Raw genomic sequence first — 27150 nt, forward strand, 5'->3', positions numbered from 1 at the left:
AATAAACCAGTCATCTGTTGAATCACTCAAATTTCCAGATACACAGTTCTAAGCATCCCTGAGTAAATGATAGAACTTGCATTCAAATGCACTTCTGTCTCTATCCTGCCCTCTTTTTGCAACTTGAATCCCCCTTTCTAGGTGCCCTCAAGCAAGTATATTTCTTTTCTTGTCTATACAATACAAAATACAATTCTTTTTTAAAATAATGTTTGTGTTCCCCACCTCTGGCCTAGTGCCCTACCTTGCCAGGGTCCACTAATTCAGCCCTTGTTCCAGAACTGTAGGTAAAGCTCCAGCTAGGATCTCAACTTTGAAGGACCCAAAAACTCTGAATCATCAGATCTCACAAGGTTGTTACCAAAGCTAGGAACATACAGTTCAGGATCACTCACTTATACTCATGGGAAAAGACACTAAGCAAAGGAGGCAGCCAGAGATTCCTCTAAGCTACATGTGCTATGTGCAAACAGTCATCATTTTTGCCATGGTGGAAAAAAGAGGAGAAGGAGGGACAGAAAGGAGGGGAGAGAGTTATAATTGATCATTCAGAGAAAGATCAGAAGCTGTATCTCCCTTTAAGATGATACAATCCCAATTGTCTTCAACAAATCAGCTGCATTGTTCACATTTCCCCTCATTCTAATTTCATAAATGGAGTCTCCTAAAAAGGGTCAATCATTATTTGTCTCTTCAAGTACCTCCCTCAGTGCCTTGTATTGAAAAATCCCAACATAGTCCATGTGATGAAGTTCAAAATGGCTTCCATATATTAAAAATTCCCAAGTAGTTCATTCATCTTAGTTCTTGGACAATCCCAAAATTATAACATCTAGGAAAAAGTCATGCCTACCACAACTGGTAGCGCTGGAGAGCATTCATACTTAACAAAAAAGAGTTTACATGATAGAGCATCTTTAAGAAACGTTTCTTAAAAACATAAAGTATAATGACACTGCCTCTAATTGCTGAATGCTTACAGTTACTCTCTGAAAACACAGAGCTAGCACATTTGAAGCAATTTGAGAACCACTACCACAAAAAGGCTACAAAATAAAAAAGTGGCCTCCAATCATTTGGGCCTCACCTTCCTCCATATTACACTTCTCCCACCACAGAGATGATTCTGATCAATCCTAACAATTATCACCAAATGCTGTAAGTCAGACCTGATCTAAGCCAGTCCAGTGCTTCCGGTTCAGCATTAGAATGAAGTGAAACTGAACTATTTAAACAGGAAATTTACTCAGGCAAAACCTGGAAAGAATATCCAACCAGGGCATAGTATTAATTCAGCTGACCAGCTTCCCTGTCTCTTTGTAATTCAGTAAATTCTCATTGAAGGGTTCCTGAGTCTTTCAATGCTGGCTTTTAGATGAAGGGCATCAGGAGGCTCCATTAATGGACAATCTCTCGTAGACTAGACCAGTAAAGTCTCAAGGGCAATTTCAGTTCCTTTTAAAGGAAAAAAACTAGTTCTTCCTCCTATTAAGCCTAAAAGTATTATATCAGTTTAATTTGGCATTATATTTATAATGATAGTGGGAGAAACATTGTTCCTTTTCCCTAGCTGCCTATCATGACTAGAATGTAGTCCTTCTTCATCTCCAACTCTGGTTTCTTTCAAGACTTAACCCTATAATGGATGAAGAACAGGTTTCAGAGCCAGTAAGATATGAATTCAGGTTTCACTTCTGACACATGGATGTGTGACGCTAGGCAAGAAACTTAACTTCTCAATTTTTTAAATAATAGAACCGTAAGTTTCAGAGGTGGTGATCTGTATTGATAGGGCATGTTTTCTCATCTAGAAGTTCCTTCTAGCAATAAAATCACAGATCCTAACTCTATCCCCTATTAAAAATAATAATAGGTAACACTTTTTAACATATTTTAAGTTTTTCATTGTCTTATTCATACATTCCCTCATTTGACCCTTACAGACACTATGGGAGATAGGTAATATTCACCTGTCAAGTAAGGAGACTGGACTAAATGATCTTTTATGGCCCTCCCAGCTCTAATATTCTATTATACTGGGGATTTCAGGTGGACATAGTACACATATAGGAACCATTGTAGATATCTGAGCAGATGTGAGACAACTTGGGTGAACCAAGGAATATCTCCATATAAGATGGACAGGCTTCTCCTTAATTTGGGCTGAAGGAAATGGTACAAGTTATCATAGTCAGTGCCCTAAATGGTCATGAAATGGTCATTGTTTCTGTTGGACAAGTGGTTAGTCTGGAGGTACAAAAATATTTTGGAGGACTTTCCTTGTAGTTGTGATCTCTCTGCCACACTGGGCTTGATAACCATTACAAGGGACTGTAGTTAAATTCCTACAGTTAAGCAATTCAACTTAGAATCTGCAGCTCATGGTTCTGAGGTCTTATATAAGAACTTTTGATAGAATCATATTGATTAATGCTGACTGGAATAGAGTAGGGCTCCTAAATGAATTACTTCTCTCATTTCTCCCAAGCTATTAACCACCACTGCTCTCATTCCAGTTCTTAAGTATTCTCACTTCCCACAAATCATCTTATACTTACTTCTCTATATCCCTTAGCAAGATGTAAGCAAGCATCTTGAGAGAAAAAACTATTTCATTTTTGTCTCTGCACATAACAGTGCCAGACACATGGAAGGAACTAAATAGATATTTGTTGTTGGCCTCAATGAGAAAGTTAAGGTTCAGAACAGCTGCCTGAGTTGCCTTAAATCACAGAGATCAGAAGAGGCAAAGCTAGCATTCCTTGCCTGCTTTTCCAACTCTAAATCCAGATCTCTTTGCCCAATGCAGTGATGCTTCCCAGCCTACCTCATCTGTGGGGAAAAAAAAGAATAATACTTACCTACATCCCTGCTATACTTTACATGGTTGTGAGGAGAAGAAAAAATAATGTATGTAAAGTACTTGTAAAACTAGGGATACCATAGGAAAAAAATGCCTACTATTATTATTCCCATGATTGTAAATTTGAAGTGTTCAAGCATTAGAGAAATCTGAATCACCATTGACTATTATTCTTCTTTGCCAGAAAAAAATCCAAGATGAAAAGTCAAGGTTTCAGAAAGGAAATCAAGTAAAATTAATTCACCCGAAGCCAAAGGAAAACACTCCCTGCATTTGTCAATTACATAGACTTCCCTGAGCTGGGAATATCTGCAGTCCAACTTTGTGTACCAGAGCTCTTTTTCCCTGGGTTTCCATTAAATTCTAAACAGGCACAATTTAATCAAGTTTAACAAGCCGGAAGGAGGGGACGCCTCTTGAGCTCGCTGCACACTCCCGGAATCTGCATCACTGTCATCCCAAACTCCTGGTTTTCAGTTGATGCTTTTAAACACTTGTTTCTATGGTAACTTTACAAGGTCAGAGCACAGGAGGTGGGGGTTGAGGGGGGAAGTTAGTTCAGCAAGACAAAAGGTGGCTTGGGCTGCCTGAATTTGAAATCAAAGGAGGTCAGGGTTGGAAAGAACCAGAGAGGTCATCTAGTCCCACCCACCTTACTTCAGAAGAGGAAACTGAGGGAATGGGAGAAAGCAGACAGAAAACAACACTTAGAGGAGAGAGGATTGACCAACAAGGTCATATAGCGATTCAGTGACAGAGTGAAGACTAAAAAGATCATAGGAATGAGCAAACTGCCACTGCCAATCTCCTTTAGAATTTGCAAAGCACTTTGCACACTACATTCCTGTGAGGCAGGTGGTGCTAATATAACTATAGTCATCTTACAGACAATGAAATGTGAATAGCTACATCAGACAGGGAAAGATATAAAACCATTAGTTTTCCAAGCCAGGATATAAAGTGATGTCTCCTCTCCCAAAGTGCTATCCCTCAAATTCCACAACACATTTCCTAACTGTGCTTTGGCATAAGATTGTTCCCCATTTCTGGAACAAATTCGCTCCTCACTCTTGCCTATTAGAATCCCTAGTTCCCTTCAAAGCTCAAACAGCAATTCCTACACAAGGCCTTTGCTGATTTATTCTAGTTGTGAATGTCTTCCCACGGTTTGTCTTGTATTTATTTTGTATATGGTACAGTGGGAAAAAAGTATTGGGTTGGGAGTCAAAAGATCTGAGCTCAATCCTACTTTTGACTCTTTTTATCTGTATGACTTGCAAGTTACTTACTCCATTTTGTTTCTATAGCTACAAAATGAGAAAGTGGGACTAGATGTCCTTGGATGTCCCTTATAGTTCTGAATCTATGCTGCCTCCTGCCCCTATATAAGTTCCTTGAAAGAAGGGTCTCTCTCTCTCAATAGAATAAACCTTGAAACCAAGACTCTGTGCCTCTTGCATTCTTAATCATGGATCAAAATAATTAGAAGGGGCCTCATCTAGTTCAGCCCCTATTCCACAAAGGAGGAAACTAAAGCTCAGGGAAGAATTAGACATATGCCCAAATTAACATAGCAGTAAACTTCAAAGTGAGGACTCAAAACCACCACTTCTAATCCCTAACTACCACATTTGGTGCTTAAGGCTATGATGCCATTGATAAGGCCCATTTACATCCAGGAAAATGCACAAGCCTGAAACTCAGACACATTCTTCATACTAGCTACATTTGAATTATGGTGATCTCTCTTCTGACCCCACAATGCACTATGTACTCTTCTCACTTTTGCACCAACTGCTCTTTTTATCTTGCATGCCCTCCCTCCTCCACCTTCAGAAACAACTTTGCCTTTCTATTAAATATCTTCTCTTTAGTCTTTATCCATTCTATCCAGAGCATAGATAATGAGAAGCAACATGGTAACAAAGAAGAAATAGCACTGGGTTGGGAGTTGAGAGACCTGCGTCATAGTTGTAGTCCTTACTCCCAGAGTACTTTGTGTTATACTATTAATACATACCACATACACAAATCACATAAGGACTATAGATATCTCTCTACTTGACCACGGGCTCCATAAAAGTAATGTTGATGTCTTATTTAAACTGTGTATCCAATAAAGTACCTAGATGCCTGATGCATACAACAGATGCTTAATATTGGCTTACTTCTACCAAAATACATTTTCCATACCATCAAAGAGGAACAGAAAGTTTAAGGAGAAAAAAGAAAGAAAGAGAAAAAGGGAGAGAAATAGAGAAGAAAAGAAGAGAAAGAAAAAAGGAAGGAAGGAAGGAAGGAAGGAAAGAAAGGAAAGAAAGAAAGAAAGAAAGAAAGAAAGAAAGAAAGAAAGAAAGAAAGAAAGAAAGAAAGAAAGAAAGAAAGAAAGAAAGAAAGAAAGAAAGAAAGAAAGAGAAAGAAAGAAAGAAAGAAAGAAAGAAAGAAAGAAGGAAGGAAGGAAGGAAAAAAGGAAAGAAGGAGGAAGGAAGGAAGAAAAGGAAAGAAGGAGGAAGGGAGGAAGAAAAGGAAAGAAGGAGGAAGGGAGGGAGGAAGGAAGGGTCAGCTTAGTAAAATTATCACTGCCACAATTCTGAAAGTATATGCAACATTTCCCATTCTTAGTCCCCCATCTTTAAAAAGAAGGGGAGGGAGACAGAAAGAGAGATCGTCTGAACTCTCTTCTATGTCCAAACTTATTCATTATAATTATACAATCTTTTAAAATATTTTATTCTTCTCATTTAAACTGTGGTTGTTATTATGTATATTGTTTTCATGAGTTTGTTTACTTCCCTCTGCATCTTTTCATGTTTTTCCATTCTTCTCTGATTTAATTATTTTCAATAACTCCTTGAAGTAAGGTCTTACTTGACCTCCTTGAGGTAAGGTCTCAAGACCTTCTCTGCCTAGAAGCAGAGTCTAGGTCAAAGTGTATGGATATTTTAGTCAATCTGAATACTTTTTCTAAAGTCAGTTGACATAAAGGCTTGAAATCCCATCCATAGGAGTACCAGCTCACTACAGATGCTGTCAAAAAGTCCCTAGGCACCAAAGGAGGCTTTAAAATGGAAAATTAACTTGGTACTAGGAAATTGGCTCTGGGACTCTTCGCTGCTTCCACTGGCTGATAATTCAAAAGCATCCGGGTTTTGATTTTATCATCATGATGCCCCCAATCTCTTCACCACGAGCCTGGCATAAGGCTCTGGCAGCTAGCTGCCAGGCATTTCAGGTCCTTTCAATGAACAATGGCCAGAGCTATCCCATGATAATACACACATCGAACTCCATTCTGGGCTTCCGACAGCTAATTGGGAGATCGGATGCACAGAACGAGAGTCCATTAGTCATTTAGTGGTTGTCCTAATATTGTTCTCTGGCTCAGTGGCACTTTCATTAGCCCAACATAGAGAGGATGGTCTCATCATATGCTCAGTCACAGCACAATCAGCCCTGGAAGCCCCCGGGTTGGCCCCTCTTCTCCGCACCATCCCTAACATTGATAAGGTGTCTTTGCTCTCAACAGAACCTCGGCTGTGGGTAGTAATTCACGGCCAATCTAATGACCCAGTGCTTATCGGGGCCCATGCAGGGCTGCTAATAGGAGAGTGACCTCTAGTTTATATGTGCCATTACTGTTCATTAGTGATAATTACATTCTTTTAATCCACAACGCACATACATGCAGACGGGAAAGCAGGATTCACTGCTCAGACGCTGCAAAGAAAGGGACATTTGAAAACAACTCTGACAAATACACAAAGGATGATGGCAAACTGAAAAGTCCCCTGGTCAAAAGGAAGCCTACAAGGTTATTTCATTCATACTCCTGCCTTCATGTAGCATTATGCTTCTTATTATTGATAATAATTTCAACAATGTTCAAAACAAAACTGATATTTCTAGATTCTAAATTTATAGTTTACAAAAATGCCTTTCTTATATGAGCTCTGGAAGGTAGCATTGGATTTGGTGTCTTGCTATCTGTATTTGAGTCCTAGCTCTCAGAGTAGCCATATGAACATGAGACAGTCACTTCCTCTGAGTTTCAACTTCCTGACCTAAAAAATGAGGATCTACCGCATGGAGTTACTGTGAAGAAAGGGTTCATAAATCTCAAAGGCATTTTAGAAACATAGAGATTTTGTTAACAATTATTACTCTTATAAGCCCCATTTGACAGGTGAGGAAACTGAGATCCAGAGAGACAAATGACCAGCAGGTGGCCATGTGGTTAGTGTCACAACTGATACAGAGCCAAGTCGCTTAACTCCCAACAAAAGGCTGTTTTTACTTTGATACCACATTGCCTTTTGATTACCAAAACTCTGGATAGAATAGACAAGGATTACACAAGATGAAGTTTAACAGATTCATGTAAAGGTCTGTATTTACATTCAATTTCATCCCCATGAGGATAAGATGGAATCCTAACTTGACAATAGCTTAAAAAAAAAAAGAAGAAAAAGACCAGAGGTTTTGATTGGCCACAAACTAAATATGAGTCCACAGTGCAATTCAGTTTTTCAAAAGGCTCACTTGAATTAAGATAAGATATGGCAATGTGCCAGAGTTGGAATTGGGAAAACCCGGGTTCAAATCCTGACTCAGACAGTCACTAGCTGTATGACCCCTCTCAGCCTCAATTTCCTCATCTGTAAAAGGGTTGGATTCAGCCTCTTGGGTCCCTTCCAATTCAAAGCTATGACTTTCTCATAGTCCCTGTTGTACTTTGAGCTGGGCAGACCCCATCTGGAAAACTATCCATCTGTGGGTTCCATTTTTCTTTAGTCTCCTAGAAAAGAAATTTCAATGCCTCCTCTCAATGATAGTTAATTTCCTCAAAAGCATCACAACTGAAAAGTCCCCTCTCAGACACTAACCTAAATTCACCCCGGGATGGAATAAGCAAGTTTCCTATCAGCAAGAGCACATACATCATCCCCTTCACCAATACAGTTCAAAGAAGGAGGTTTGGGAGTCTTTTGTTCCCACCTAAATGCATTAGACTAGATTTCATCACACCCTCAGGAACCTCAGCATCCTGCAAGATCACTTCAGACTTGGTATCCACACGTCATCACTATTTTCTAGTGCTGGGTCTCCTCTGAATCAAGGACCTCCCCAAACCTCCATTTAAGGAGTATGCCAAAATGAGTCAACTCTTTGGCTGGGGGGGGGGGAGGGAGGGGGAGTGATGAAGACAAAGGGGAAAGACAATCAAGGTTAAGTGACTTGTCCAAGGTCACACAGCTAGTAAGTATCTGAGGCTGTATTTAAAATCAAGTCCTCTCGATAGACCACAGTCTACTGGTCTAGCCAATGTACCACCTAGCTGCTCTCATCCATCTCCTCACTTCCTAGCCAGCTGTACTCCTTTGGACCTTTTCATCATTTTCCATTCCCTATGCCAAGTATATTCTTCTCCCCTCCCCATTTTCAGGTCCCTTTTGTGTATTGTCTTCCCCCCTTAGATTGTAAGCTTCTTGCAGCAATGAACTGTGTTTCTTCTTCACATTTGCATCTGCAGGGCTTAGCATAGTGCCTGGCACAAAGTAGACTCTTAATAAATATTGGAAAACTGGCTGATCAAGTCAGGATAACTTGGTGCTGACATATTAACTTCAAGAACTGAGGGCAAGTCACAGAAACTTCAAAAATCATGCACTCCAATACCTGATCCAAGCAGGAATCTCCACCTCTCTTTTCCCCATCTCCATAGGTGCTCATCCAGCCTCTACTTGAAAACCTCCAGGGTAACTTTGTCCACTTTTGGACAGCATTAATTATGAAGTTTTTCTTTGCCTCAAGTTGAAACCTGCCTCCCCTTTGCCCTCTGTCTGGGCACAGGCAGAACAAGCTTAACCTTCTTTCTCTAAGACAGCCCTTCAAATACCTAAAGACAGATTTCACAGCCCTCCTCACTCTTCATAAGTCTTCTCTCCACCAGGCTAAGAATCTGCTGTTCTATTTTAACCTTACATGGCATGGTCTAATCCCATATCAATCCTGGTCACTGACCTTGGTCACCATGAAATTTATCAATGAGACTCATAAAATGTAGTGGCCAGAAGTAAATACACTCCACATGTCATCTGACCAAGGAAGGGTTCAGTAGGGACTTACCTCTTTCCTCATTCTATGACCATGCAGGTTGAATTATTATTCAACCTAAGCTGATATTTACTTTGTTAGCTACCTCTCTAAGGCTCTATTTACCACCTATAAAATGAGAGTAATTCTTGCACCACCCGTCTCCTAAGGTTATTATGAGAAAAAAGCTTTGTAAACAATGAAGATCCACATAAACGTGAGGTGTCATTATTATGGCCCGTAACAGAAGGGACTCCTAGAAAAAGACCTTCAGCAAATTTGACTCAATTTTGACCTGTCCTCCCAAAAATATCAAAATACATAATTAACTATGGAAAGTGGAGGAAAAGAAAATTTACCTTATGAAGAAGGAAGCTGCAGCAGAAGTACCTGTTGAGACTCCCCCTGGTGCCACCAAACTCTGTGAAGTACCAGAGGGACAACATCCAGGCTGATCAAAGCGGTGCTGCCCAGGGGCTCCTTGGCCACGGGGTCCATCCTTCACCTGCTCTGGAACTGCTTCTGCCTGGGGCGCAGGGAGAAAGTAAAAGACAGGCAATTAGTGTACAGAATAAGATGTAAAGTTCTCTTCTGGTGGGCCTTCCATAATTTCATCCCAACTATCCTCTTCAGTCTTATGTCCCATTACACCCCTTTGTGTGCTCTGTGTGCTCTTTGTATCCTGCTCTCTTCCAACCATTTCCTCCATTCTCCATGGCTGGAAAATTACTCTTTACTCATCTCCTCCTACCCTTCTCTTCCTTCAAGGTCCAGTTCAGGTACTGCTGCCTACAAGAAGCCTCCTTTGAATCCATCAGGAATCATACTTTTAATTCTATAGCACTTTACCTATTTCCTATCCCCACCACACTCTCTTAAACTATATTTATCTATATGTGTATGTAACCCCATCTTCAATAGCCTATAAACTACCTAAGGAACTATATTTTATAACTTTGTATAAGCTAGTGCCTAGTACAGAATATTGCATATTATAAGTACTTAAATAAGTTTTGTTTAAATCAATTTGCACTTTGCCTAATATAAGCAGAGACATATAATTCATAAAAGACACTGGTTCTGCAGCCTAATGTTGGCAAAGCAAGAATGGAAGACAGAAGGGTATGTGCTGCAGCATGAAGACAGCCAGACATGAAGACAGTGCTCATGCTCCCTTCTCTGGAAGACCCTCTCTCTCCGTGATGCCCAGTGAAAATGAGGCAGCCCAGTAGAGCAAGGAGATGAAGATATCTGTATCTGGCTCCTTTGCCCCATTCTTTGTTCTCAATGATTACACATCCAGGTGACCATTTTTCTGGGAGAGAGCTAACCAAATAGAAGTGGCTGCCTCTTCATTCTGCAGCATCTTCCCCGGGGAAACTCAATGCATAGCTTTTCATGCTAAAGAAGAGTGGAGAACTTGAATGAAAATTTCAGAATGTTGCCTATCTTTATAGAACCCACAAGAAAGATGCCCTACAGGATACATGTTTGGTTTATGCCCCAAATTTTGCATTTATAATAAATAGCCTTCTACTGTGATTTGTTTTTTTTATATGGATTTGTCTTGTTTCCTCAGCCAGACTATAAGGGATCGTGACTTATATCTCTTGGTGTCCCATATGGTTCCTGGCACAGAGTAACCAGATAATAAAATTTCTGTTATGTGATGGTTTTCAGTCCCTGTTCGGGCGCCAAAATGTGGTGGTTTTTCTTGGGGGGCAGCCTTAGTCTCAGTTGAAATAAATAATTATTCCAAAATCTCAGCCAGCTGCTAAAAATTGCAAATTTTTGCAATTTATTGCAAAATATTGCCAAAGTTGGTAGAATGAGTGCTGGGCTCAGCATTAGGAAACTCAAATTCAAGTTTTACTTCTGATAAGAAAGTCACATCCTTGACACTTGTTTTCTCATTTTCAAAATGGACATCATCATATACTGCCTACCTCTCGATATTGTTGTTATAAAGAAAGTGCTTTGTCAATGTTATTTAAAGTGCTATAGAAATAAAGCTCAAACTCCTTTGCCTGGCATTCAAAGGCCTCCTATGATAGTAATAGCAAGGAAGTGATGTGACACAATAGATAAAGTACTAGACTGGGTAACCTTGGCCAAATCATTTAACTTTTCTGCTGTTCAGTTTACTCATCTATAAAATGAAAATTATACTAATATTTACTACTTTCCAGGATTTTTGTGAGGATAGAAGGAGATAAGGTTTGTAAAGCACTTTGCATTATTATTATTATGTAGTTATTATTATCATTATTATATAGTACTCCTTTGCCTTCCCGTTTTTATCTCATGATTCCCATCCATAAATTCTGTACTCCAAAAAAACCTATTTTTGTCCCCCAAATAAAGCATATGCTGTCAGTCTCCATGCCTTTTTGCCTATAAAAATCCCTACACCTAGAATGTTTTCTCCTTTTCACCACTGGAATTCATCTTTTAAAACTAAATCAAAAGATATCACTCAAAGAAAGCTTTCTCTGATCTACTACTATGTTAATAATCCCATCCCTCAGACTTAAACTGGCACTTTGTTTTTAACCTCTTTATCATAATTATGTTATAATAGTCTGTATCCCTCCTGCCTCAGTGTTCAAATGGAGGCTAAAATAAGACCAGTCCAGAAAATATATAGGGTATTAACAGTCACTTGGGAATGGATTTAAAAGTGTTTATTCCCTAATTTAGTTCCCCATTTTTACTACACCATTTCATTAAATGTCTTTACTTTGAATTCAAAGTCATCGGGTTTGATCTGGTAAAATAAACAGTAGTAGGGGCTCATTTGTAATAGATCTGAGCATCTAATTATCTCTATAGTACTATAGACTTATTCTGCCCATAGGATTCCCAATCTAGTTCTCTCTTGACTTCTGAATGATTACTAAGCTCATCTGTGACTTTTCCTCCCTGTCCTAAATGATTCTAAAATATCTATCAATGGATAGATTGATTGACTTGGAAAGTATAACTACCTATGCTCCTCCATTCAGGTCATCACCTAAAATTCACTGCCTGGAAATAACCACAAGGTTTCCAAGCCCCCTGATTCTCTCTGGACAAAGTTACCAGAAACTCAGGCAACCCCATGGTTGAGATCGGCTGGAGGTTCCAAATTCCAAGGCCAAGAAACCCCAATGCACAGAGCAGCCAGGCTGTCCATCCCAGAGCACAAAAGGGTGTAATTAGAGGAGACACCACAATAAATATTTGTCAGAGCCTTAATTGTGCCATGTATGATAATATATGATGTTCCCGTCACCTGAAATACTACTCTGACATTTCCCACTAATTAGCTAAAATAAATTTCAGAAAGGGAGACAGTCTTGTAATGAAGGACAGAAGCAATTACACGCTCCCTGGGATGCCTGCAAACTTTAAATCCCGGTACACTGTATATCACTTTTTATACCTGCCTTTCCCAGGGACAGATCAGGGAGGCCCTCCACATTTGACTGCTTTCCACAAAGTTCCTTTGTTACACAGAACTTAATGGACCCCATCTTGAGGGCATAGGAGCAGGAAGCCTGCTGTCTGATAGAAGTGCAACCTGTCACCCAGTCCACATCATACATCTGACCAAATTTGGTCTCCTTTATCTCACTTACCCTGTGTTTAAAAAAAAAAAAAAAAAAAAAAAAAAAGAAAAGAAAAATGTCAAGTGATCCTTCCCTTTCATTGCCTACTCACTGAATCATAGAACATCAGAATTAGAAGAAACCTTATCTCAGAACATGAAATCATTTGCAACATGACATACGTACTATAGGTATTTATTATGACCATTTCATAAATCACAGGATGCGTTTTTCTGTTTTCTGTCTATGAAAACCGTCTCTCTAGGCAGACTGGGAGCTCCCTGAAGGCAGAGCGTAAGTCTTTATTTCTGTCTTCCCCCACTCACAGCAGAATTTCTGCTAGGCTTGGAGGTTCAGGATAGAATTGCAGAATTTAACAAAAAAATAATCTGCTAGACTCCATCAAACTAGATAACCCCTTACCCGGCTCATCTTTCCTTCCCAATCCCTGAGCATTCAGGATCTCTCCTTGGAGATGGCAGACGTGGAGAATCCTGTTTCCTGAACAATACTGAGCTGTGCACAAGCCATCATGGTTGTTGCTGGGCCATCCAAACCAAGCCCATGGCAGCTGGGGCATGTTGCCAGCTTCATCCACTTCCTTGCCCAGCCAAATGTGTCTTGTTTTCCTGGATGTGCTCCAGTCCCTGGAAACTGACCTGTCTCTTCTGGTCCACAAAGCTCTTCTGCAGCCACTGCAGGCATTTCTCTGCTCCATCTAATGGACTAGCGACAGCCAAACCCTGCACAAAAACTGGAACTGGGCGGTACAGAAGAAGCAAATTGGAAGGAAAGAGACCCAGAGCAGGGAGAGTTAGGGGAAAGGGAAGGCAAGGGGAGAGGGGAGAGGGGACAGGGGAAGTCTTGCAGGGAGTCAGGATGGGGGATGAGAGGATGAGACAGGAAATGGAAAGGTTTCTAAAAACAAAAAACTGAGAGCAGCTTCACAAAGGAGCAACTTAAGTAAAAGTATGAAGAGAGGGGGAAAAATAAATAAGATTTCTTTTTTTATATGATACGATTCATTTGGATAGTTCCTATTCTAATTTTTATCATAATAATTGAGTTCCATTCAACTAGAATTCATCAAGGACCTATGTACCAGTCAGCTGAGAATACAAAGAAGAAAACCAAAACTACCCCTGCCCTCAAGGGACTTACATTCTATTGGAAAATATGAATCTCCTCTTTTCATTGATAGAGTCAGACCTTCCTCACATAGCCTTAGCAGAGAGTTCATAGTTTCTTTTGGGATTTTTTTTTGGGGGGGGGGACCCAAAATTGTCATTACCCAGCAAGCAGTTCTCTGGGAATAATCCTTTCCACTTTTTACTAAGCTTACACAGCAGATACAGCATCCATCAGTAAACCAACTTTCCTTTTTTTTCTTTTTTTTTGAGGGGGGAGGTAATTGGGTGGAATGGTTTGCATAGGCTCATACAACTAGTATATATCAAATGTCTGAGGCCAAATTCGAACTCAGGTCCTCCTGATTCCAGGACCAATGCTCTATCCACTTACATATACACAAATATGTGCATATGTGTTTATGTATGTGTGTTATTTGATTCTCTATTGAATGCAAACTCTTTGGAGGCAGGACTGTCTCCCATTCATTTTTATATTCTCAGGGTCTATCTCAGTGCCTGGCATATAATAGATGTTTAATAAATATTTATTGATTAATAGAGTAGCAATACCTTATACTCATGTAATGCTTTAAAGTTTATAAAGTGCTTTCTTCCAAATAAGCCTAAATATAGGTATTTTAAGTCATCTTAGAGAATGGAGAATATCAGGTATGGAACTTCTAATGTAGCAATGCCTTCCACCAATGAAGATTATTACCTGGGGCACTAAGAGCTTAGATGATTTACCCAGAGTTACATATTGAGTATGTTTCAGAGACTGGACTTTAATTCAGTTTTCTTGGACTTCAAGGCCAGTCCTCCTTGCACTCTTTGCCCAGAGCCATTTCTTTTTAAGTATTATCTCTATTTTACAGAAAAACAAACTCAGATGAGGCAAATTATCCATCCATGAACACAGACTTTAGAAAGTATTCTTGCTTAAATAACGGTTTGGTCACGTATACTTATTGTGTATCTAATTTATATTTTAATATATTTAACATCTACTGGTCATCCTGCCATCTGGGAGAGGGGGTGGGGGATAAGAGGTGAAAAATTGGAACAAGAGGTTTGGCAATTGTTAATGCTGTAAAGTTACCCATACATATAACCTGTAAATAAAAGGCTATTAAAAAAAAAAGGTATCCTTGCTTAGATTCGAAACCAGGTCTCCTTCTAAACCTAAAACTCCTTCTACTATCTAACACATTCCTTCTCAAAATGCATTGATTTTTTTTTTTAATTCTCCCAGCCCCAACCAACTGTAAGGGAATCAAAGCTGAGTCTGTTCTCCATCAAAAAAATATGTCTGTTCAGCTTAGTGTCACTGACAAAAAATCTCAAGAAATCCTGTTGCCAATGTCAGAGTAAGACTAAAGCTTTCTCACCTGCCTCTGTTAATGGCAGCAGATGGCACGGGCATGTTCAATAAACCCTCCTTCCCTCCAAGGCTGGTGAGCCCTGAAACAGGCCCCCTCCTGGCCTGGCCAGTGTCACATAAAGGGACCAGGCTGTCCATCAGAAGAGAGCCACATCTGAGATCTACACAGCAGAACTTCCGCAGGGGCCCATAAGGAGGAAACTAGGCAGTTTATAACAAATTCACCACAGCACACATTTTATAGCCAGAAGCTACAGAATTGTAACAAAAATCACCTCCAGTCAATTTAACCTTGGCTTTGGCACAGATCTCATGAAGAGAGCTACCCTCAGAAATGTCTGGAACCTTAGAAACCTCAAATATGAGTGCCAAAAAACATCTTTTGTGATCATGGAACTTAAAATTAGACCAAAGAGATGATTCTCTTATACTCCTTCAACCTCAGCTTCATTATCCCCATCTGTAAAATGGAGATAATGATCACTAAGGCCCCTTCCATTTTTAAATTTTGTATTCTGACTGCAAAGACAGTTTTTGCTACCTTTTCCACTTCCACATTATATTTTTTTAACCTAATTTCTTCAAAAGAAATAGTTTAGTGTCCATGATTATGATCTCTTATCAATGTAGTTTGAGGTAGCCATTCCCTATTTTTATTAATTGTTTTTTCCATTTATTTGTGGAGGCAATTAGGGTTAAGTGACTTGCACAGGATCACACAGTAGGTAAGCGTCTGATATCATATTTGAATTTAGGTTCTCCTGATTTCAGGGGCAGTGCTCTGTGCCACCTAACTACTCATCTCCCCCTATTTTTTTTAAAAGATAACTTTCATGAATAGTTGTGGCCAGAAATGTTCATGACCGTTGGTTGTACCCCTTAAGACAGTAGGTTCTGCACACTTAGCTAAGTAGGTCCATAGAAACGGACATAATGTCTATTCCAAGACCCATGAGCAAAGTTGCTCAGCCTGGTTGCAACTCCTGGTGCATAAATTCCATTAGAGTAACATGGTAATCCTATAATGATGAGAGATCCCAGGTACAGGCATTGGGGAGTACTGAGGTCTAGAGAAAGAAAAGGCTCACTCCAAGATAAAATAAGAAAAATTCCAAGTCTCCAAAATCAAAGACCAGTGATTCTTCTCTTCTGCCACCTGCCTCTTTCTAGAACTGCCTCATTCAAAATGAGGGAATGCTTCTTTTAAAAAATAAATGATGTGATCATACTTGAAACTAGGCACCAGAAAGCTACGTACAAAAATCTAATAAAATGGCTAAACATTCATAAGAGAATAGAATTGTTTAGATATGAAGTCAATAATGTCACATAGAGTGAAACTAAACTCAGAAATAAATCACATTCACTGACAATGATGTTAACAGAACCATCTCCTCTAAGGACTTAGATTTCTATAACTTATTTGCTCATCATGATCACTTGCCAATCTTTGCAACAATCATTTGACACCATAAAATATCATATACCTTGCTCAGAATATTTGGTACTTCCAAAGAATCATCTAGGATGAGGTATTTCACATAAGTGGATTTCCAGATATCTAAAGCTGAATTTCTTAAATATAAAAATTATTTTCAATTTTAACCATTTGAGATGAAAACCTTTCCAGAATAAAGCACACAAATTTTTGTCTTTTAAAATAGAGGCTACTGAATATCATTTAACCATTCTTTGATGGCTCAAAAACCTGTTATTGTTCAATCCCTGGAAGAGAGATTGGAGTGATTTGCCATTTACTCCTCCAGTTCATTTTATAGATGAGGAAACTTAGTCAAATGGGTAAGTGACTTGCTCAAGATCACACAGCTAGGAAATGTATGAGGGTGGATTTGAACTCAAGGAGATGAGTTTTCCTGACTCCAGGACCAGCACTGTTATCCACTCTCTCTATCCACTGCTTGACCTAGCTACCCCTTCCCACTGCCAAGTCATTGACAGATAAATAGAACAAAGGTAACAGATCTAGATTTAGACACAGAAGTCTTCATTTGAAAATGCAGTTCAGCTACTTATCAAGTGCACAAGTCATTTCCCTTCTTTTTTTCTCCTCTAATTTTCCCATTTATAAAACTGGGGAGGGAGGAAGAGTCTCTAAGTGCTTTTATCATTATAAGTATCAGTTATTATATTAAGCAGTAAAACAGGAATGCCTTTAGAGCCAGTGAGGTTCATGGGACTATTTACTCCTACACTGAATTTCCCTAGGTAGTGATGCTTCCTGAGGTTTTTTATATATTTTTATAGCATTTTTGTCTCCTCCTTCACTATCAAGCTATTAACTATCACTTTCTGCTGCCCTCAATTTACCCATCAGTAACAGCCTCACTCTCTCTTAAATTGCCCTTAGATTGGAAAACAAACCTTAAATCTATCTAGAATCTTATGGAGAAGATTCAATAGGCTTAAAGAAAAAACCGGAAATTTCTCCAAAGAACAAAGTATAGGAACTTTAGGGCAGCTAGATGGTTCAATTGAAACAATGCCTGAGCTCAAATTTTGCCTTAAGACACTAGCTGTCTGACCCTGAGCAAGGCACTTACCCCTATTTGTCTCAATTTCTTCATCTGTAAAAATGAGCTGAAAAAGGAAATGACAAATCACTCTAGTACTTCTGCCAAAAAAAAAAAAAAAAAAAAAAAAAAAAAAAAAAAAAAAAAAAAAAAAAAAAAAAAAAAAAAAAAAAAAAAAAAAAAACCAAATGGGGTTATAGAGAGAACATGACCAAAAAACAATATAAGAACTTTATATCTCAGATACATCTTTCTTTTCCTTGTGGGACTTTCAGCTAGTTCTGTCAGTTGAGGTCACTAGGCAAGTGTCCCCCAGCTAACAGGTCTACTACATTTGCTTTTGGGTTATTTCAACTATTTCTCAGCTGGGACAGGAAGAAACTGAAAAAAAGCATATTTCCTTGAAGATCATGGGCCAGCAGGGAGGAGTTGATTCTCAGTGATCCATATCATGTGCCTATATTCTCTTCCCAGTACTTAGCTGGATAATCACTAACAGTTAATATGCCCCAGGTCCAGCCCATCTTTGACTCATAGACAACTGCCCTCAGAAGACTCCAGATAACATCCTAAACCAAACCCAGTTAGGAAGGAAAATCTGCTTAAAAACAAACAAACAAACTCTAGATAAGATATTTCAATAGCAAAATAGACATGTCTTGGCTGAACCAAGGTTTGGGATTGTCTACTATGCCACTATTTATTCTGTACCCAAGTTTTAAAGAATTATAGCCTTTCATGAGGGCTATGAGCCTATATGCAGAGAAACGGGAATCACATGTGCTATTAGGGATACAAAGAAAGGTAGAAGACAGATCCTGATCCCTAGGATGTTCCAAGGAGAAACGAGAGATTTGGGGGGGGAGAAATTCTCCATCAAAACTGGATGGAGCAGGAACCTATAATGACTGCTACTGAAAAGTCCTCAAGATTGAGATTAGTCCATATAAACCCAAATCTACTCTTCTCAGCCATAATTTACATTTTTTAATCCCCTAAGAACATAAAACACAGAACTGCAGAGCTGGGAGGAATCTAGATTTTGGAATATTGAACAATGATACAAGAAGGGGTGTTAGATAACAATATCATTTTACAGATGATGAATTTGAGGATTAGAAGTAAAGTGACCTGCTGGAGATTATTTATTCGGTAGTTTTTTGGTTATGTGAGACTCTCCATGACCCCATTTGAGGTTTCCTTTTCCAGCTCATTTTACAGATAAGGAAACTGAGCCCAACAGGGTCATGCCACTAGAAAGTGTCTGAGCTGAATCTGAACTCAGGTCTTTTTAATGCCAGGCTAAACTCTAAATTGCAAAGCTAACAAATGGCAAGAATAAGGATTTAAATCTAGAATTTCTGCCTTTGAGTCTAATGTTCTTTCTACTACAATAATAGGGGACTAGAATAAACAGTCCCCAAAGGCAATTCCATCTTGGACATTCTAGGATTAGCCATTAGTATAAAGTATAAAGAAAGTTGGATGTTGAATTTCTTTTAAATGTTTTTTAAACATGCTTCTGTAAACTGAGCACTACACCTCTTCTCATCTCATGTTAGCCATCCCTTTAATCAAAAAAGAAAAGAAACTGTTTACCCACTTGAGGAAATTGGGAGGCTCTCTTTCCCCTGTTATTGCACTGAAGAAAACAGATGTTGGAAATCCAACAAGAAGAATTTCACAAACCAGTGAAAATGGAGTTTTTCACAAGCTGGAACTCTGTTGCCTCCCTCCAGCTTCCACCTGGTGCCATATAAGACAAGGAACATGAAAGAGGAGGAGAAAGTGGGGGAGGGGATAAACTTTAAGCAATCCCAGACTTTTTTTTTTTTTAAACAAGGCACTGCTGGATAGATGATCCCTGTTTGAGGAGCATGGTAGTTTTCTGAGCTGCCCCTATTGTAAACCTCCCACAGAGACCCCAGGGATGAACACCTGGCCCTATGACTGAAACAGCTGCTTAGGCAACCCCCAAACTCCTCCCAGTCACAAAATGCACTCCAAGAATATTTCTGCATTTACAAACTCAGATTCATAAGGATATCAGAGCTGGGGGCTTTAAAATCATAAAACAAAAATGAAAAAATCAAAGCTGAAATGGGTCTTAAATCACAGAAGTCAAGTAAAGTCAAAACAACAAGTATTTGAGGCAGCTAGGTGGCTCAATGGATAGAGCGGTAGACCTGGAGTGAACTGAATTTAAATCCAGCCTCAGTCACTTATTAGCTGTGTAATCCTGATCAAGTCACTTATCTGTTCACCTTAATCCACTGGAGAAGGAAATAGCAAATCACTCCAGTATCTTTGTCAAGAAAACCCCAACAACAGTATGGTCCATAGGATTACTAAGAGTAGGACGTGACTAATGACTGAGCAATAACAATATGTGCCAAGCTCTATACTAATCTCTGGAGATAAAGGCAAAAATCCAATCCTCACTTAGGGAGAGGGGAAAACAAGCAAACATCAACTAACAGACAAGATAGAGAGAGGCAGAAGAAGGCATTAATATGAAAAAGAACTGGGAAAGTCTTACATAAGGTGCAATTTTAGCTGAGAGGAAGAAAGTTAGAGAAATCACAAGTTGCAGGTCAGGAGGGAAAGATGGGATTGGGAAATGGAGTATCTAGTGAAAGGAACAAGATTAGTTGGGAGTGAAATGTAATTAGACTAGAAAGGTAGGAAGGGGTCAGGTTTGGAAAGGCTTTAAAAGCAAAATAGAGAATAAAAAATGTCAGAGCTAGAAACCTAGAACTCAGAGTGTGAGAATAGGAAGGAGCCTTTGGATATAGAACATTAGAGCTGGAAGTACCCTTAGAAACCTAGAACACAGACTGTGAGAAGAGGAAGGAACCTTAGAACATAGGATATAGAACGTCAGAGCTGGAACCAGGATCACAGAACATAGAATGTAAGAGCAGGGAAGGGTTTTAGAACATAAAACACAATGTCTGAGATGGCAGGGGCTTTGTGAATCCAGAACATAAAATGGCAGAGCAGAAATGAGTTCTTTAGAATCACAGAACATAGAATGACAATTGGAAGAGTCTTGGAATCACAGAACCACAGAATTCCTAGAAACTTTCCAGTCTAACTCTTCCCCCAAACTCATCCTTCCCTTCTCCCACCCCCAATTTACTTTAAAGTAGGAGAAATTAGGTCCCTGAAAAAGAAAGGGACCTAGATAATCAAAGTGGCATAGTCACAGAAGATGGAATGGAGCCCAAATCCCTCATAACCCAAAAGAATCTGATGTTCTTTTTAATACAAGCCTCTCCCAACAACATTTTCTACAAGACTATATTCTCTGAATACATCCCATATATCACTCGCTCCCATTCCCAGGACTTTGCTCTTTCTATTCTCTCCCTTATCTGTCCTTGACTTTTGACATCCTATTACTCTCTAAAGGCTCGATTCAGTGTCCCCAACTTAGCAGGCTGACACTCATGCCAGTCTCTGGCCAACAGAACCATTTACACAGACTCAATCCACCCCTCTAATCCAGGGGATAATAAGAATCAACATCAGGATTAGGATCTAGAGCAGACATTCCTTGCCAGAGAAGAAGAGCGAGTAAATTAATCCCTTCATCAGGTCTCTCCCCAGGACATCACCAAGACCAATGAGTCTAACCCCCAAACTGGTTAGGGGTTACCTAAACGGCTTCAGGTCTAGAATCTGTGCTCCTAATGAGCATGCAGGCACATACACACACATATACCTCCTCTGACTGGCACACAGTAGGTGCTTAATAAATGTTTTTTAAAATGTTCCGTGATTGTTCTCTGTGAGTGGCTGTGGCCAAAAACATCAATCTCCTGGTAAGCAACCTTATAAAAGAGAGCCTCTCCATACTTAGCCAGATGTGTACTCAGAAAAATATAAGCATCCCTTTCATGTCTGGGCCTATACTCCTCAGCCTAATAGTTAGCATTTAAGTAGTGCTTCAGGGTTTTGCAAAACACTTTACAAATTCTATTTCATTTGATCTTCACAGCAACCCTTAGGAGGTAGGTGCTATTATTATCCCCACTGCACAGATGAGGAAACTGAGGCAAACCAAGGCTAAATGTCTCACCAAAGTAACCCAGGTATCTGAGGCCAAACTCAGGGCTTCCTGATTCCAGGCCCAGAGCTCTATCCTCTGTACCATATCAGGGGTCCTCAAACTAAGGCCACAGGCCAGATGCAGCAGCTGAGGACGTTTATCCCCCTCACCCAGGGCTATGAAGTTTCTTTATTTAAAGGCCCACAAAACAAAGTTTTTGTTTTTACTATAGTCTGGCCCTCCAACAATCTGAGGGACAGTGAACTGGCCCCCTATTTAAAAAGTTTGAGGACCCCATATTATAGGGGCTAAAATTTAACTTAGAAGATCCAAGTTCACCCCCATATCATGCATGGCGAGACAGCAGAGGAGAATGTCAATAGAGGACCCACACAGTAGGAAGTTAAATATTTGTTGGATGAATGAATGAGTTTGGATCTCTCTGTTTCCCTGGGCTTCCCATGAAGAAAGGCCCCCAGAACACCAAAGCTATTATCAGAATTAAATGAGATCATGTCTGTACAGTGCTTTGTAACTATAAAGCATAATACAATTGTGAACTGCTATTATCCCCCCTTCAGCACCTACTAGATGGGTGCCCTGGGGCAAGACTTCTTGGTTTTTTTTTTTTTTTTTGGGGGGGGGGTCCAGCCAGACCTATGATTTCACCCAATGTGCAGAATTATCCATGCAGATTACTGACCCACACAGGTGGGCAATCTATGGAAGCTCACCTTCTATCTACTTTCCCTCACTGTTTCTCTAGACAAGGCATTTAGAACTCAAAGAAACCTTAGAGAAGACTTCACAGGTGAGGAGGAGACCCAGAGAGGTTAATGACTCAGCTAATTAGTAGGGAGCTAGGGATTCAAATCTAAGTGTTCTTTTCTATTACGTCAAGTCACACCAATAACTCTGAGTCTCAGTTTTCTTCTCTACAAAAACAGAGATGAGGAGACTGGTAGCCTTCCCTCCACAGGAGAAAATAAGAATGTGACTTATTCACCAGTGGTCTTAACCCAACCCTGTTTTTCCCCAAGAAGAGAAGTCATTTCTTCTATGATCCACGGAGTCATTTTTTAAAACAACATTATTATTGTGAGGAAAGTACTTTGTAAACCTTAAATCTTTATTAAAAATGCATGTCCCTGTTGCACTCACTGTCATCATTATCATTGATTGTTCTTATTAGAAAAGATGAATTTGTCCATTAGGACAAACCACATTGGCATCTCAATAGCTCCCCTATTCTCAGAAAGAGACCCTGGATCACAGGTCTCCCCACCCCCAAAAAAACTATTTTCTATTATCCTTGTTAGTAATAAAATAAACATACAACTGTTTATGGACAATACAATGAAGAAAGGGAGATTCATGGGGCTGTCTGCACCAAAGTATTTAATTCTAAAGTCTTCAGAGAGGTATTTTAACATTCCAGGGCTAGTTCTAATTATTGATCCCTGGACATAGCAGGAAATTACCTCATCTGAGGCTTAAAGTTCTATTTATATCCTTAATAATACCATCATTGATTACTGTGACTGTTCTCTAATTATAAATCCATTATCCGATCCCCTTTCCAACTCCCCCCCCCCCATACACACACATAACACACATACCAACACAAGCTGAAATAAAGTCAGTAGCTCCTGTAAAACAGCCTAGGGAAGAAGAAGAAGGCTTAAAGGACCACATTTTATGTCTTTCCATCAAACCCATAATCCATGCCTTATGACTTTATTCATCAGGGACCCTAATCTAATCCTGCCTTCTCCAATCAAAGCATCATTTTAGGGAATGTTTAGCAGCATGTGAGGAACACAAACAAAATCTCAATTCTCTCTCCCTTGTTTTGAATTTCAGCACAAAGATATGGGGCAGTTTCCTAGCTCTCTATCAATATCAATGATTAAAGTAGGAGAGGAAGGGGAAGGATAATAATAGGACAAATAAAATCTCAAGGAAGTGGAAAAGGAATATTTCCAATGACCTAATACTCAAGAACCTCTACAATGTGGTTGCCCCCCTCACCCATCCTGGCTTTTCTTTCTTTTCTAAGTTTATTTTTATTTCTATTCTGAATTTAACAAGCACCCAGTAAAATCAACACTTCCATGGACATTGCAGAACAGAAAGAGAAACAGCAGAAACATGAAATAACAAATGCCTATTGGGTAAAGTTTAGTTTTCATTTTTAAGTATATAATAAATTCAACATGTAACTTTCAAAGCTGTCCTGATTGTAAGAGATTCTTCTGGACTTTTTTTCTTTTTAGGGCATAGAAGGAAGACTTTCATCTACCCTCACTGGGGAAAAAAGAAAAAAAGAAAACACTTGTAACAAATATGTATAGTTAAGAAAAGCAAAATTCCACATTGGTCCTATCCATAACTGATGTCTCTTTCTGCAGCTTCAATCTATCATCTCCTTGTTAGGAGGGGTGTAGCATACTTTATCATTGGTCCTTAAAATTATTATTTCATTGCTAACCTAGTTCTGGTTCCTTTGTTCTACATTGTTGTGGAGTCATTTTTCAATTCTTTCTGCCTGTATTTCCATTTGGAGTTATCTTAGCAAAGATACTGGAGTGGTTTGCCATGTCCTTCTCCAGCTCATTTTATAGGTGAGGAAACTGAGAAAAGCAGGGTTTCGTGACTTGCCCAGACTCTTACAACTAGTAAATATCTGAGGCCAGATTCAAGACTTAGGAAGTCTTTTTGGTTCCAGGTCAGCAATCTATCTACTATGCTACCTCTCTGTCCCTTCACTCTATAATAATTCTTACAAACTTCAAGTTTCTCCAACTGCCCTTTAACATAAATGATATTCCATTACATTCATAAGCCATAATTTGTTCAAATTTTTCTAGCTGATGGAAACCTCCATAGTTTTCAATTCTTTGCCATTACAAAAAGAGCTGCTATAATTATTTTTGTATTTATAGGTTTTTTTCTTCTTTCTTGGATCTCCTAAGAATGTAGTGGGCCAAAGGGCATAAATATAGGTTAGTGACTTTGGGGGCAGAGTTCAAATTGCTTTGCAGACTGTCACCAATTCACAACTCTACCAACAATGCATGAATGTGCCTATTCTTCCACAACCCCTACAACAATTAGAATCTTTCTCCTTTGTCATCTTTAACAATGTGATTGGATATAAGGGAGAACCTCAGAGTTGGTATAATTTATATTTCTCTCATTTTTAATAATCTGGAGCCTTTTTTTCATGTGTTAAAAAGCTTAGAACTCTTCCTTTGAAAACTACTCTTTTTCAACTATATCAGGAAATTTTATTCTTATTTTCTTTTTCTTTTCTAGCTTTATCTCATATTATTCAACAATAAAATGAGGGAATCAAAAGAATGGATTCTAAGTCCTTTCCAAATCAATAATGATAATCTATTTACAATTGGAACAGACCCTAAAGGCCATTCATTTTACAGTTGAAGGCCCAAACAATTTAAGTAATCTACCCAAGTTAATATAGATTATTGAATAAATAAAGCATCTACATCTCTGTTTATGCCATCCTCTAGATTTATAATGGACACTTCTCCCTATCTCATCTGTTGAAGTACACAATTACCTTGTGATTTTGAGCAAAGTATTTAACTTCTCAGTTTGCTCACCTGTAAAATGAAAGAACTAGACTACATTGATTTGGACTAAATTACCTCCCATCTTCCAAATTTTGAAATTCTTCCTTCCAAATTTCCACTTGTCTTCTACCCCAAGATGAAAGTAATTTCTCTGCCATTCCTGTTTTTAACCAATCATATAATTCTATATGATATTCTAGTATTTCTTCTTTGCATTTATCACACCGGAGGTTAAGTGCCTCAAAAGCCTAGACCTAACCTTATAAAATTAATGATTTTTTGTTAGGCTGAGGCTGCAGGATGAGCAAGTCAATGGAATTGCTGAGCCTCATTTTGCCAATCTGAAAAATGGTGTGACTTGGGTGATGCTGGTCAAATCACTTACCATCTCTCAAGGATCCTTTTTTTTTCTCCAGTGTTTTCTCATTATTAAAGTAAGAGGGTGAGATCTGATTGTTTCCAAATTTCCTTCCAGCCCTAAATGTGCAATCCTATAATCTCTGATCTTTGCCCTCCCTTCTTCCCAGGACTGGAATGAAGATGAATCCAACAGCAACAAACATTTGTTAAGCACTGACTCTCTGAGGGGAGAAAGGGAAAGGACTATACCAGGAGTGGGGAGAGATGAAGTTTAAATAAAGCATAGTCTTTAAGTCCTGCATTCTTGGAACTTACTATCTAATTCCATTTCAATTCAATTCAATAAACATTTTCAATTCTAAGTAATTTTCAAAACATTTTCCAATTTCTAATTAATTTTCAATTCAATAAAAAAATTCAATTCAATAAATCTACTATGCCAGTCATTGTACTAAATTCTAAAGATACAAAAGACAATCCCTGATCTCAAGGAACTTACAATTTAATGAGTCAGACAACATACACACAAATATATACAAAGTAAGCTACACACAGAATAGAAAAGAAATAATTAAAAGAGGGATAACACTATAATTAAGAAGGGTTGGAGAAGGCTCCCTGAAGAAGGTGGGATTTTTAGCTGGGACTTAGAGGAGAGAGAGCATTCCAGATATGGGGAACAACTATGTTGTAGGGGGTGGGGTGAGAAGGAATGGAAACAACTAGAATTTAATTATATCATGCTTTACAGTTTTTAAGATACTTTATACATATTGCCTTGTTTAATCCTCACTACTGCTCTTTAGAAAGAGGCAGTCTCATATAACAATAGAAGACCTGCTTCTGACATATAAGAACAGTGTGACCCTGAATAATGTCCTTAACTATATATTGGAGAACTATAGGGGATAAACATTGGAGAGGGAGTTTCCTCAAAAGGTAAGATAAATAGATGAGAATTGTTCACAATTTACAAACGAGGAAGAGAGCAATGTGGAGTTAATAGAGATGAGTTCTCTGCCCCATAAGAGTTAACTAGACTTAAAGTCTCAGAGCCCCTGGCAAAGATCTAGGACTAGAAAATAGACAAGTTGGTAATCTGTGGAATCATAGATTTCACATTAAAATGAAGAAACTGAGGGCAAAAAAGGAGAAAACCAAAATAAGTGATTTGTTCAAGATCAAGAAGATAATAAATAATGGGGTCCAGACTCAAATCTACTTTTCATTCCTCTTACATGGCTCCCCCCCCCAAATTGAACTGCCCCAAATGAGATGACTCTCAAATATGATCCAGATGCTATCTATTATTATCATTGAAAGACTGAAACAAAGCTAGTGAATTATTGTACTGAACACTAAGGATCATGGCTCCAGAGCTGAAACCTCAGAGGACATCTAGCCCAGTGCCTTTATTTTAAAAAGATGAGGGAAGGAAAACCATGGAAATAAAATAACTTGGTCACTCAGGTACTAAGCATCAGATTCAAGACTTGAACCTAGCTCCTCTGACTACAGTTACACTTTTTTCAATTGCCTTGACTTGGGG

At 38.9% G+C, this 27150-nt stretch overlaps 1 protein-coding gene across 3 annotated transcripts in view; it reads right to left on the minus strand.

Moving 5' to 3' along the window:
- KIF26A (kinesin family member 26A) overlaps nucleotides 1–27150 on the minus strand; it is a 166965-nt gene that overhangs the window by 73966 nt on the left and 65849 nt on the right. For all 3 annotated transcript variants that reach the window (XM_031953149.1, XM_031953147.1, XM_031953150.1), the window contains exon 4: nucleotides 9316–9482. In XM_031953149.1, the coding sequence (XP_031809009.1) occupies nucleotides 9316–9482 (167 nt within the window). The remainder of the gene's footprint in view (nucleotides 1–9315; nucleotides 9483–27150) is intronic.

The sequence above is a fragment of the Sarcophilus harrisii genome, chromosome 2 (genome assembly GCF_902635505.1).
Source record: "Sarcophilus harrisii chromosome 2, mSarHar1.11, whole genome shotgun sequence".
NCBI classification, from domain to species: domain Eukaryota; kingdom Metazoa; phylum Chordata; class Mammalia; order Dasyuromorphia; family Dasyuridae; genus Sarcophilus; species Sarcophilus harrisii.